The sequence below is a fragment of the Ailuropoda melanoleuca genome, chromosome X, assembly GCF_002007445.2.
Source record: "Ailuropoda melanoleuca isolate Jingjing chromosome X, ASM200744v2, whole genome shotgun sequence".
In the NCBI taxonomy this organism is placed as follows: domain Eukaryota; kingdom Metazoa; phylum Chordata; class Mammalia; order Carnivora; family Ursidae; genus Ailuropoda; species Ailuropoda melanoleuca.
The window spans coordinates 53,733,900-53,744,858 of record NC_048238.1 but is presented as its reverse complement, the minus strand read 5'-3'; the positions used below and the strand labels follow the sequence as shown (position 1 = coordinate 53,744,858).

Sequence of the window (10,959 nt, the reverse complement as noted above, 5' to 3'; positions counted from 1 at the left end):
ACTTAAATAGTCATTGGAGGTGTTTCAAAAATAACCCTCTGAAAGCATATTGCCTACGGTGACACATTCTCGGCCGCCGAGCGGGCGAGGGTGCTGGGGACCCGCGCGGGCGGGGCGGCCGAGGCGAACCCCTAGGACGCAGCGCGCAGCTGCCAGGACCCGCGGCGCCCGCCCCGCCTCCCGTTCGCGTCTCCCGCCAGGCGGAGGCGGAGCTGCCGCCCGGGACCTGCGGCCGGGAGTCCCGCGGGAGCGTCTGGGTCTCGGCCGCGTCCGGGAGTTCAGCGGGGGATGCAGGATCCTCTCTCGGAGGCTGGACGGGAGGAAGGGTGGCAGAGAGCGACGCCGGGGACAGCTGCGTCAGGGCCCTAGAGCGCGGGAGCGGCGGGCACTTGCTGGCGTGCGGTGGGGCTCCGGAGGCCGCCCGCGCGTGCACGGCCGGCGCTGGGCCTGAGCGGTGGGCGGGCTCTGCCGGGGCCTGGCCCTCGGGCTTCCCACCGCGAGGGCGGAGCTGCATTGGAGCCTCGGAACTTGGGCAGCCGAGGGCTCCGGTAGTGCGCAGGCTGTTTTTCTGAGGGGATTGGAAACGTGGCGCGATGAGGAGCCGGAGTAACTCTGGGGTCCGACTGGATGGCTACGCTCGGCTGGTGCATCAGACCATCCTGTGCCATCAGGTAGGTGAAGGGGTGTCGCCTTTAATCACCGAGGATGTGCAGTGTGATAGCCTAGACGGAGACCGCTGGGTGAACCCCCCCCCCCGTGCGTTGCGCGCGCGTGTCTGTAGCAGGTTCTCCCGCCGCCCTAGCTGGGGAAGCCTTAGAAAAGATAGATGTTGGGCCGAGAACAGAACTAGGGTCAAGCACCTTTAGCGGGGAGCCCTGAGCCTTGGCTTCTAAGCTCTCCCTTTTGCCCCCTCCCCCGTCCCTCAAGCCACAGCAGGGTTCCAGGGGGGCACAGTTGAAAGATGTGTTGAAGCTTGTTTATTGACAACCGCCTCCCCTGCTCCAGGTTTAGGTGTCATCTTCTTGCCCTCCAAAGAAGAGAAGTAGGGGAACATTTAGCCATCTTAAGACAGGACTAATGTGAAGGTTTGAGGTACCTTGTATATACTATTAATTACATATTTTTTTCTAGTCCTTCAATGCTGCTTTTTCTTTGATAGTTTCTTTCTAACTGGAAAGTTAAAACACTGCCTTTCTTTTAACAATACTCACATTTCAGACTCCTAAAGCCTCAGCTAGGTTTTCCCCCTCATTCAAGATAGCAGTTGCTTGTACTTGTTCGGAAGAGGAGGTTATAAAACTCGGGAGTAGTGGAGTAGAAGAAAGACCAAAGTCCCTAAGTAACCCCTTTGATAGGTTTGGTCTCCTCATATTAACATCTTATGGTTACCTGCCGGTCCTGTTTTTCTTGGTCTTGCAGAATCCAGTGACCGGCTTGCTTCCAGCCAGCTATGATCAGAAAGATGCCTGGGTCCGAGATAATGTGTACAGTATCTTGGCTGTGTGGGGTTTGGGCCTGGCTTATCGGAAGAATGCAGACCGGGATGAGGATAAGGCAAAGGCCTATGAACTGGAGCAGGTACTCAGAATAAATATACAAGGAGATCTGGAACTGTGTGTGGTAGTGGGTGGTGGGGGGGAGCAGGGATTAAAGGAAATGTAGCTCCAAGGAGCTAAAAGGAATGTATTTTGCCTTTCTCCCTCTCTCTTCACTTACTTGAAATTACATTCCAAAAGCTTTCCTGTATTGTACTAAATTTTTTTGGTGTAGTGAAAACTTGAAACTTGCTGATTCAGGGGGAGAGGGCACAGTCTATTCTGTTATAGTGGAAAAGTCTATCCTGGGATCTTTGCTGAAATTTATAATCCTCTAAGTGAAGGTATTTTGCAGCCTCAAGCGTATTTATTCATTGAGAAGAATGTTTGGGGGCAGGTATCTATCATTTTACTTCATCCTTTACAATGATAGGTGGTATTTGGATGAGGGTAACTGACACAAGTTCACAGACCTTCACAAGTAGACACAAGTAAAGAATTTATTTGTTGAATTTTATGCCTATGACCTCTGTTTCAGAGCCTGTCCCCCTCCCTCAGCAAAATAAGGTCAGAGTCAGCAGATGCCTTTAAGCCAACTTTTAAGGCCCTTCACCTTTATAAGAAAGTAGCATCCTTTATAGAACTGTTTAGACAGAGGGTGCTGCGTTCTCTTGATTAACCCAGAAAATGATATTCTGGGCTACATAGGGTCTCTTAATGTCATGATACTCTACTATCCGTTGTAAGGTACATGTGAATTCTTTTCCATTAGTGGAGAAGATTCTACACCAGCCATTTGCTCAAGTGGTATTCTTCAGACTTAGGCAATCTGAGCTCTGGTCCTCATCTATAAATCAGAACATTGAGATTTGGTGATTTTTTAAGGGCATCAACATATTGTGGGGTTGCAGTCCTTGGCAATAGGGAAGTTTCACCATGTTGTCCTCTGCAACAACAAGTATTCGTTATTTCTTCTAGCCATTATTGAGAGGGACTTAGGCCCATCAGAAAAAAAATAACTGTTAGAGTTTTTGCTCTAGCTCAGGAAGTACAGATCAGTATTTTTATGACTTATGAAAATAATACATAGCTATTGTAAGAATTTAGAAAATATAGAGGAGTATTTTAAAAATCCTGTAATCCTTCTCCTCCTCCCACCCCTGAAATCTTACATCCTATTTCGCTATTTTGATCTCAGTATTTTGTTTGTTTTGCTAGAGATTAATATCAGTGGAACAGTACCCAAGATTCCATACCTAGTCCCATTTGACCAATTTTTTTCAATACTATGAGAAGAAATCTATTGTCTCCTTGCTGACTAATCTTATTCTGCAAAGTTAACATTTTCCTTCTATGATCCAGGAAGAAAGAATATAACAGAGGAAGGGGGGAAATTAAGGAAACATTAAATTATTTACTTTTAAATTTTAATGTTTCACTAAATAGTGTTTAACATAGCCCAAAAATATTTTTCATACTACCTCAGTAGTAACTTTGAAATATCTCAAAAACATTACAGCAATAGAAAGCATCTTCAAAAAAGAAACATTTCTCTGGGAATCCTAAAATTTCTATGAACTTTCATTATGAATTAAAACAGATTTTATTATTAGGTCTCATTAACTTTTTTTCTCAAACCTGACTCAGTTAATTCAGACCAAGGATCAGAAAACCATCTCTGTAAAGGGCCAGAGAGGAAATATTTTTGGCATTGTTGGTCATGTGTGATCTCTGCGCAACTACTCAGCTCTTCAGTTATTGCACAAAAGCAGCCAGAGATTTATTTACAAAACACGTGGTGAGCTAGATTTGTCCCTAATCTACATGAGTGGTTCTAAACTCTGGCTGTACAGTGGAATCATTTGGGAAGCTTTTAAGAAATACCCTTACTGGACCCCACCCTAGAACAATTTAGATAAATCTCTGGAAGTGAAGCCCTGGGACATTAATATTTTTTTTAAAAATACTGATTCTAAAGTGCAGCTAGGGACAATAACCACTGATTTGTGGCCAATAAGTGAGTATGTATTAAATCCAGGAAATCCGTAGATTAAATTCCCACCTACTCTCAACTCTCCATTACTGTGTGGATTTTCCCAAACCACTGATTGATAATCATTTTTACCCTTCTTTCCAACTCTCACCTTGGTTTCTCTCAACGAAACAATGTCAGGGAACTAAAGAGAATTAGGAGACAAGGGTTTAGGTGACTTTCTATCTTAGATTGAGAATATAACTATGCACATATGTTTTTATAAATGCCCTTAGCTCTTAACCACAAAGATATAGAAATACACCCATAAAAAGAAATAAGCAGAAAAATAGATGTAGTTCTTTGGATGTTTCCAGTTCTGCTTCTTTCTCAGTTTTGTTCTCTCTGTCTAGTCTCTTATCTTTTCTCAGGAGTTTAACTATGAGCTTTGTAAGAATGTCTTCCCAAACTTCATCTTTACCTCTGATCTCGCTTCTGTTTCAAACCCTGATTTCTGCTCGGTTGCACCTGGCTTCTCAAGCTCAGAATGTCTGAAACCCTGTGTTCCCTACTAAAAACAAAAGAGACTCCCGAAAACAGCAACTCAGAGTACATCCTTCATTCTGTCATTGGTGTCCTCGTTCTACCTCATTCACCTGGGCAGCATTATTTAGAGAATTTCCCATAGTGCATTCCATGGAACGTTAGGTCAAGTAAGTTTGGGGATATGTTAAACAGCGGGTTTCTTTACTCATTATTTCTCAGAGTCTTTGATGTACTAATGCACATTTTGAATCTAAGATGAGGGTGGGTTTTACAAACTTTCCAGAATTTCCTGGATTAACTAGTGTTCTATAAAACACTGGAAAGTGCTGCCCTTAGGGTGATTTTTGACTTGTCCCTTTTGCCTTTTGATACATGCAGACCAAAGTCTGTTGAGTCTTATAATTTTTCCTGAATTAATCTCCTCCTTTCTATTCCCTATTGAGACTGTGCCTCCTTTCTATTCCCTATTGAGACTGTGCCTCAACCACGGTCTATCTAGACTTTGATCACTTAACACTGTTGTGAAAATTTAAATTATATCATTTGCATTCCCACCAATTTTTCTGCAGCTCTCATTTCCCTACTCGTAAAATGCAGATGTTTTAGATTGATAGGCAAGACTCTCTGGGGCTTGGTTCTAGCCTGATTTTTCAGTATTGTATCATTTTGGTGCCCTGCATTGTCACCCCCAGTTCCAACCAGGTTGGGGTCTTCATTACTCCTCTAACAATCCCTTAATAAGAATACCTGACATTTGTGTAAATACTTTTTGTGGTACTACATACTTCCCCATAATTACTAGTATTTTATTCTCACAGCACCCTGTGATTTAGGTATTATCTTCCCCAATTTACAAGTGAAGGTACTGAAGCTTGGAGATGAGGCTGGAATTCGGTGGTGCCCTGAACACAACCTGGATTTAATGACTACAGATTAAGTCTTTTTGAAGTTTTCCTCCATGAACTCATGGACATTCTCACCTCCGAATCTTTTTATAAGTTGTTTCTTCCACTCACAATGCCTCTTCTCTTCCAATCTGAACTACTACTCCCCTTTCAAATCCCAGCACCAGTTCCAGGTTTTCTGCGGTTTCTGTCCTCGTAAGACCACCACTCAGTTGTACGGTGACCACTTCTTTCTCGGGACTACTTTCTTGGAACTTCTAGATCACTTGTGGTCTGTACCACTCAACATATTCACTTTTTCATTTAGCAGACTTTGCCAGGCCCTGTGCTAGATATAAAAAAACAAAATGGGACAAAATGTTTATATTTAGCTCTCAACTTCTTATTTTTTTTTAAAGATTTTATTTATTTATTTGACAGAGAGAGACAGCCAGTGAGAGAGGGAACACAAGCAGAGGGAGTGGGAGAGGAAGAAGCAGGCTCATAGCGGAGAAGCCTGATGTGGGGTTTGATCCCAGAACGCTGGGATCACGCCCTGAGCCGAAGGCAGACGCTTAACGACTGCGCCACCCAGGTGCCCCTCAACTTCTTTTAAAAATTTTTAATTTACAGAAAAGTTTTAAGAATAGTAAAATGAGCATATTTGCATATACTCTTTATCTAGGTTCACTAAATTTTTAACACTTTGTCATATTTGCATCCTCCCTCTCTCAAAATGCATGCGTGTGCGCACACGCGCGCGTGCAATTTTTTTGATAAGCAATTTGGGAGTTACTTGCAAACATGGAATATACGTTTTTAAAAATAAAGCTTGCTTGGGGCACCTGGGTGGCTCAGTTGGTTAAGCATCTGACTCTTGACTTCAGCTCAGGTTAGGATCTCAGAGTCACGAGATCGAGCCCTGTATTGGGCTATGTGCTGAGCATGGAGCCTACTTAAGATTTTCTCTCTCCCGGGGCGCCTGGGTGGCACAGCGGTTAAGCGTCTGCCTTAGCCTCAGGGCGTGATCCGGCGTTATGGGATCGAGCCCCACGTCAGGCTCCTCTGCTATGAGCCTGCTTCTTCCTCTCCCACTTCCCCTGTTTGTGTTCCCTCTCTCGCTGGCTGTCTCTATCTCTGTCAAATAAATAAATAAAATCTTAAAAAAAAAAGATTTTCTCTCTCCCACTCCCCCTCCCCTGCTCCCTCTCTCTAATAATAATAATAATAATAATAATAATAATAATAATAATAAAAGTCTGCTCAGTCCCTTGACTTAAACTTTTATTTCTGAACCTGGTCCCTGTCCCTTTTTCTTAAGGAGTTTATAGTCTAATGGGGGAGACAGATATATAAGCAAATAGTTACACAATACATTAGGACAGATACTGTAGGCACTATATCTATAGGAGAGAAGTACAGTAGAAAGTTTCTGGGCCACAGAGGCAGGAATGTCTTTGAACAAAGCAAGGAAGGATGCACAGAGGAAATGGATTTTAAAGGATAACTAAGAATTGTTAGGTAGAATATGTTTGTAGTTTAGTTTTTTTTTTAACTTTTATGTTCTGCCTCCCCCTTATCTTTATGTTCTACAAAGTCTGGTAAAATGTTTTATATATTTTAGATGCCCAACAAACATCTGATTGTACATATACCTGGAGAGGGAGAGAGATGAAGACCTACATAGTTGTGGTGTCCCTTGATGTGGTTTGAAGTGCTACTGTATGAATAAACATGTGTAATTAATGCTAACTAGAGCACTGAAACAGAAAATGGCCAGTTTGGGGGAACACAAAGTACAGACAGTTTCCCTCATTCCTATATCCCCATGCTTTCTATTAATTTTATTCTGCCTTAGGCGTTAGAACTTGAGAACAGAAACGGCTGACAGTGACCATTCCAGGAGGACAAAAGTAGAATCAGGAATTCTCCACTGGGTCCATGATTCCCACGTTTGCTCTTTAAGTTAAAGAAAACATAGGGGCGCCTGGGTGGCTCAGTCAGTTAAGCGTCTAATTCTTGATTTCACCTCAGGTTATGATCTCAACATTGGGTCATGAGATCAAGCCCCCTGTTGGGCGCTGTGCTGGGGAACCGGTTTAAGATACTCTCTCTCCCTCTTCCTTTGCCCCTCCCCGCTCTCGTGCTCATTCTCTCTCTCTCAAAAAAGAAAAAAAGGAAAAAGAAAAGAGAAAATGTAGGTGGCAGTAGCAGGGCTTGATGGTAAAGAAAATTGAAAGAATGTGATAGAAACCTGTGAGTATGTGGTGAATGTAGAAGATAGTTCAGAATTGAATCAATTTCCCCACAGAGGAGGTTGTGTTAAGTGCTTTCTCTAACAGGGTATATTAAAAAGATGGTCTCTTTCATTAGGGTCAAAGTAGTGATAGAGCTTTTCTTTTTTTTTTTCAATTTATTTGACAGAGAGAGAGAGCAGGTACACAAGCAGGGGGAGCAGCAGTTAGGTGGAGAGGGAGAAGCAGGCTCCCCACTGAGCAGGGAGCCCGATGCGGGGCTCGATCCCAGGACCCTGAGATCATGACCTGAGTTGAAGGCAGATGCTTAACTGACTAGGCCACCCAGATGACCCCCCCTTTTTTTGTGATAGAGTTTTCTTAGAGGGGTTGCAGTCAGTTTCATTATTTATAATAAATGCTTCATGCTTTAAAAGGTGACAAGATCATATACTGCCTGCCTGCTCTCTCTCACTTTCTCTCTCTCACTCTCTTAAGAAAGGGAACTCTCCCAAGGAAACACTTTTTATTTTTTCTCAATAAAAGACTACATAAAGACTTGGAGCATAATTTAATAGATACTTATCTTTATCAAGCCTGTTGCTTATAGTCCCACTTCAGTTTTTTGAAGGAATGACAGAGTGGTCTGGCTCCCAAGCAGATTAGTTTTCAGAGATGTCCTGAAGCCACCTCTGAGCTAGCATTCCCTGGAGTAACCTGGTTGTATTTCTTTTGGACTGTGACACGGAAAGCTTAAAGAAATAGAGAAGCTGTCTGATGCTGTGTTTTTCCAAAACATATTGCCTGCCCATGCCACTGTTGATGGGCCCTTCTAGTATCATGTACTATGACTAGTATAGCTTATTATTACTATACTATATTATAATTAAATATATACTTATTACTGTTATATTATGCCGACCAGTACAGTATATAGTTGGTGATCAGAATTTTGGAATGTGATTGGAAAACTAAGTGCATTAGAAATTGCCAAGCCCTAGTAAGAGAAAGAGTGATGACTTGAAACTGAAGAATTACTGTAGCTTTTTTTTTTTCATGGAAAAGAGGCGGAGTAGTAGTAACAATTCCCCTTTGCGCTTATTCTGAATTGAAGTTCATTTATTTTTTAAGGAAAATGTACAGATAAATATTCCTGTGAGCTCCTGAAGATAAGTCTTGGCTACTTTAGGAAAAAAAAAAGTGAAGGTGTTGGTTTCTCTAGGCCATAGGATCTATGATAGAATATCCTCATAGCTTTAGGAGTTTTGAGCTGTCTTTTCTCCAAGCAGAATGTCCTCTAACAGTATGGTTGGCTTGGTTTTATATAAACCTGTTGGAGCTTGGATTTTCGTTTTTTGACTCGAAGGAGGTACCAACTGCAGCCTTTGAGTCCACTTTTAGCTGCAGTTTAGCTCTTCTATGTACCTACAAAGTAAATGCCATGTAAATAGGAACCCAGGATAGGGTTACTTGTTCTGAAAAGGTCATGTACCAACTGCAGTTGCTGAGTAAGTGTTCCTGCATCTAGGGGTGTTTATAACAGTCTTGTTTCCATTTCTTTCCACAGAGCGTAGTGAAGCTCATGAGGGGCCTGCTGCACTGCATGATCAGACAGGTATGGCATTGTTAACAGCTCCCGCTCTGATAAAAGCACGTTGTAATAGTGTCTCTACCCTTTAGGAAATGTTCACAGCTTATACTCTTTCAATTTCACAAATAGTAGATGCTAATTTTAGACAATTTGTAGAATCGAGGATGGAGATGTCACCCGTGACCCCACCATCCAGTTACCACTGGAATGTTTCCTTCCAGTCTTTTTTTCCCCCTCTACAAATGCCTTTTTAATATACTTCATCATTACTGTACATGCAATTATATACATTGAGTAAAGATGATACAAGCCTGTAAGCCCTCATATGAAATCCTTGGGACCAGATAAATTTTAGAATTCAGACTTTTTCAGATGTTTCAGTCCAGGGCAGATACTAGAATATTACGCTCTCAGCAGGTCCAGAACAGCACTATCATCAAAAACATTAATCTCTCCATAGGGAAACATGCATTTTCACACTCAGTGAAATACATAAAAACTACAAAGAGCCTCATGTTAATTTGAATCATGTGTTGCCACCAAATAATTTTGGCACAAAACTTAAAGAGGAAGAACCTTTGTGGCAGTATTTTAGATTTTAGGATTGGAGATTAGTGCCAAAGACTTATATCTCCTTGCGTTCATTTGCATTTTCCTGACCTTGAATGAACTTGAGCATCCTTTCCTGTGTAGACTGAAAACTTGCATTTCCTCTGTTAATTGCCTGTTAGGTCCTTTGTCTATTTTTCTTTTGGGCTGTCTCTTTCTTGACTGTTTGAGGAGTTGCTATACATTATGGATATTAATGTTTTGTCACATACACTACAAATTTTCTCAGCAGCCTGTGGTTTATCTTTTGGGTTTGTTTATGATCTTTTTTCATTCAAAAGTATTTTACTGAAAAAAAGTGGTTTACTTTTATCCTAGGAGATCTTTACACATGTTGCACACATTGAATCTAAGCTGACTTTCTTGAGACCAAGATTACATTCTATTAGAAGAAGCAGTCGAGGCCCAGATTAAGAAAGTGACTATCCACAGGCACAAAACAAAGGCAGACACTTAACGACCGAGCCACCCAGGCGTCCCTCAACTCCGACTTCTGAACTTCTTTATCAGTGCTCTCTCACCTGGGCTAGCTCATTGACATCATTTCTTTTTTCCCCTTCTGCTCTCCTTTTTTTTTTTTTTTTTGTATTTTAGATATTTGTATTTTCTGTTTTCCACCTTACCAAAGAGGTTTAAAGCCACCAACTTCATGAACCTTATTTAAAGGTATAGTAGTTTCTATCACATATCAGATGCGCATATAATCAAATCTCAGTTTCAGGAACAAAGTCTTTCAGTTGTCTCTTGTACGATGTTTCCTTTCTGACCTCTGGTTTCAGCCTTCGTTCACGTGTTTTCTGTCACTCCATGTTATCTCTCCCCAGCTCTTTTCAGTACTCCTTCAAAATAGATCCCCTTATCGTAATTTCCCTCAAAATTCCTTCCTCTGTTTCGGGAACAAATGTACCTTTTTTACAACTCAGTTGTCTCCTACTAAGCTGTTCACACTCAGCCCCTCTGCATCTCAGTTGATATCTACAGTGTGGCACAACCACCATCTTAAGAGTAAAAGAGAGGTAGTGAATAGGAAATAGCTGGCTTTAACTGGCAGGATATTTTAATTAAATTGCTTAAATTTAAAAAAAAACCAGCAACAACAGCAGACTTTCCTAGTTGCCTTAGTGTAGAGAAAAGGAAGTAACAATGTACTTTAAATGTTCACCATCGCCTGAAAACAAAATGCAATGATATACGTTAGAGTACCATAGAAGGACGGCATATGGGCTGATGTTTCTGCATTGCCTTCTTTTACGGTTCTTGTTTTCTTCAGGTGGATAAAGTCGAATCCTTCAAGTATAGTCAGAGTACCAAGGATAGCCTCCATGCCAAGTACAATACCAAAACCTGTGCCACTGTAGTGGGTGATGACCAGTGGGGACACCTGCAGTTGGACGCTACCTCCGTGTACCTGCTGTTCTTAGCACAAATGACTGCCTCAGGTCAGTACCGGGACAGAATGGCAGGAAGCCACTGCAGTAAGGAGCACTTGCCCCGGCACACGTGGCTTCTCCCAAGGTGTTGACTGGCAAATGACATGGCTGTTGACGTTGCTCAAAGACATACAGTGGAAATATAATATTTTGCATTT

At 42.0% G+C, this 10,959-nt stretch overlaps 1 protein-coding gene across 9 annotated transcripts in view; it reads left to right on the top strand.

The window, feature by feature from the left end:
- The first annotated feature begins 230 nt into the window (after positions 1-230).
- PHKA1 (phosphorylase kinase regulatory subunit alpha 1) overlaps positions 231-10,959 on the top strand; it is a 140,684-nt gene continuing 129,955 nt past the window's right edge. For 3 of the 9 annotated variants that reach the window (XM_034649626.1, XM_002925500.4, XM_011232687.3), the window contains exons 1-4: positions 234-671; positions 1,420-1,578; positions 8,739-8,786; positions 10,642-10,810. In XM_034649626.1, the coding sequence (XP_034505517.1) occupies positions 594-671; positions 1,420-1,578; positions 8,739-8,786; positions 10,642-10,810 (454 nt within the window). In that variant the 5' untranslated portion in view covers positions 234-593. Of the gene's footprint in view, positions 672-1,419; positions 1,579-8,738; positions 8,787-10,641; positions 10,811-10,959 lie in introns of all 9 variants that reach the window. The other 6 variants (XM_034649624.1, XM_034649623.1, XM_034649625.1 and 3 more) reach the window with 6 other exon arrangements.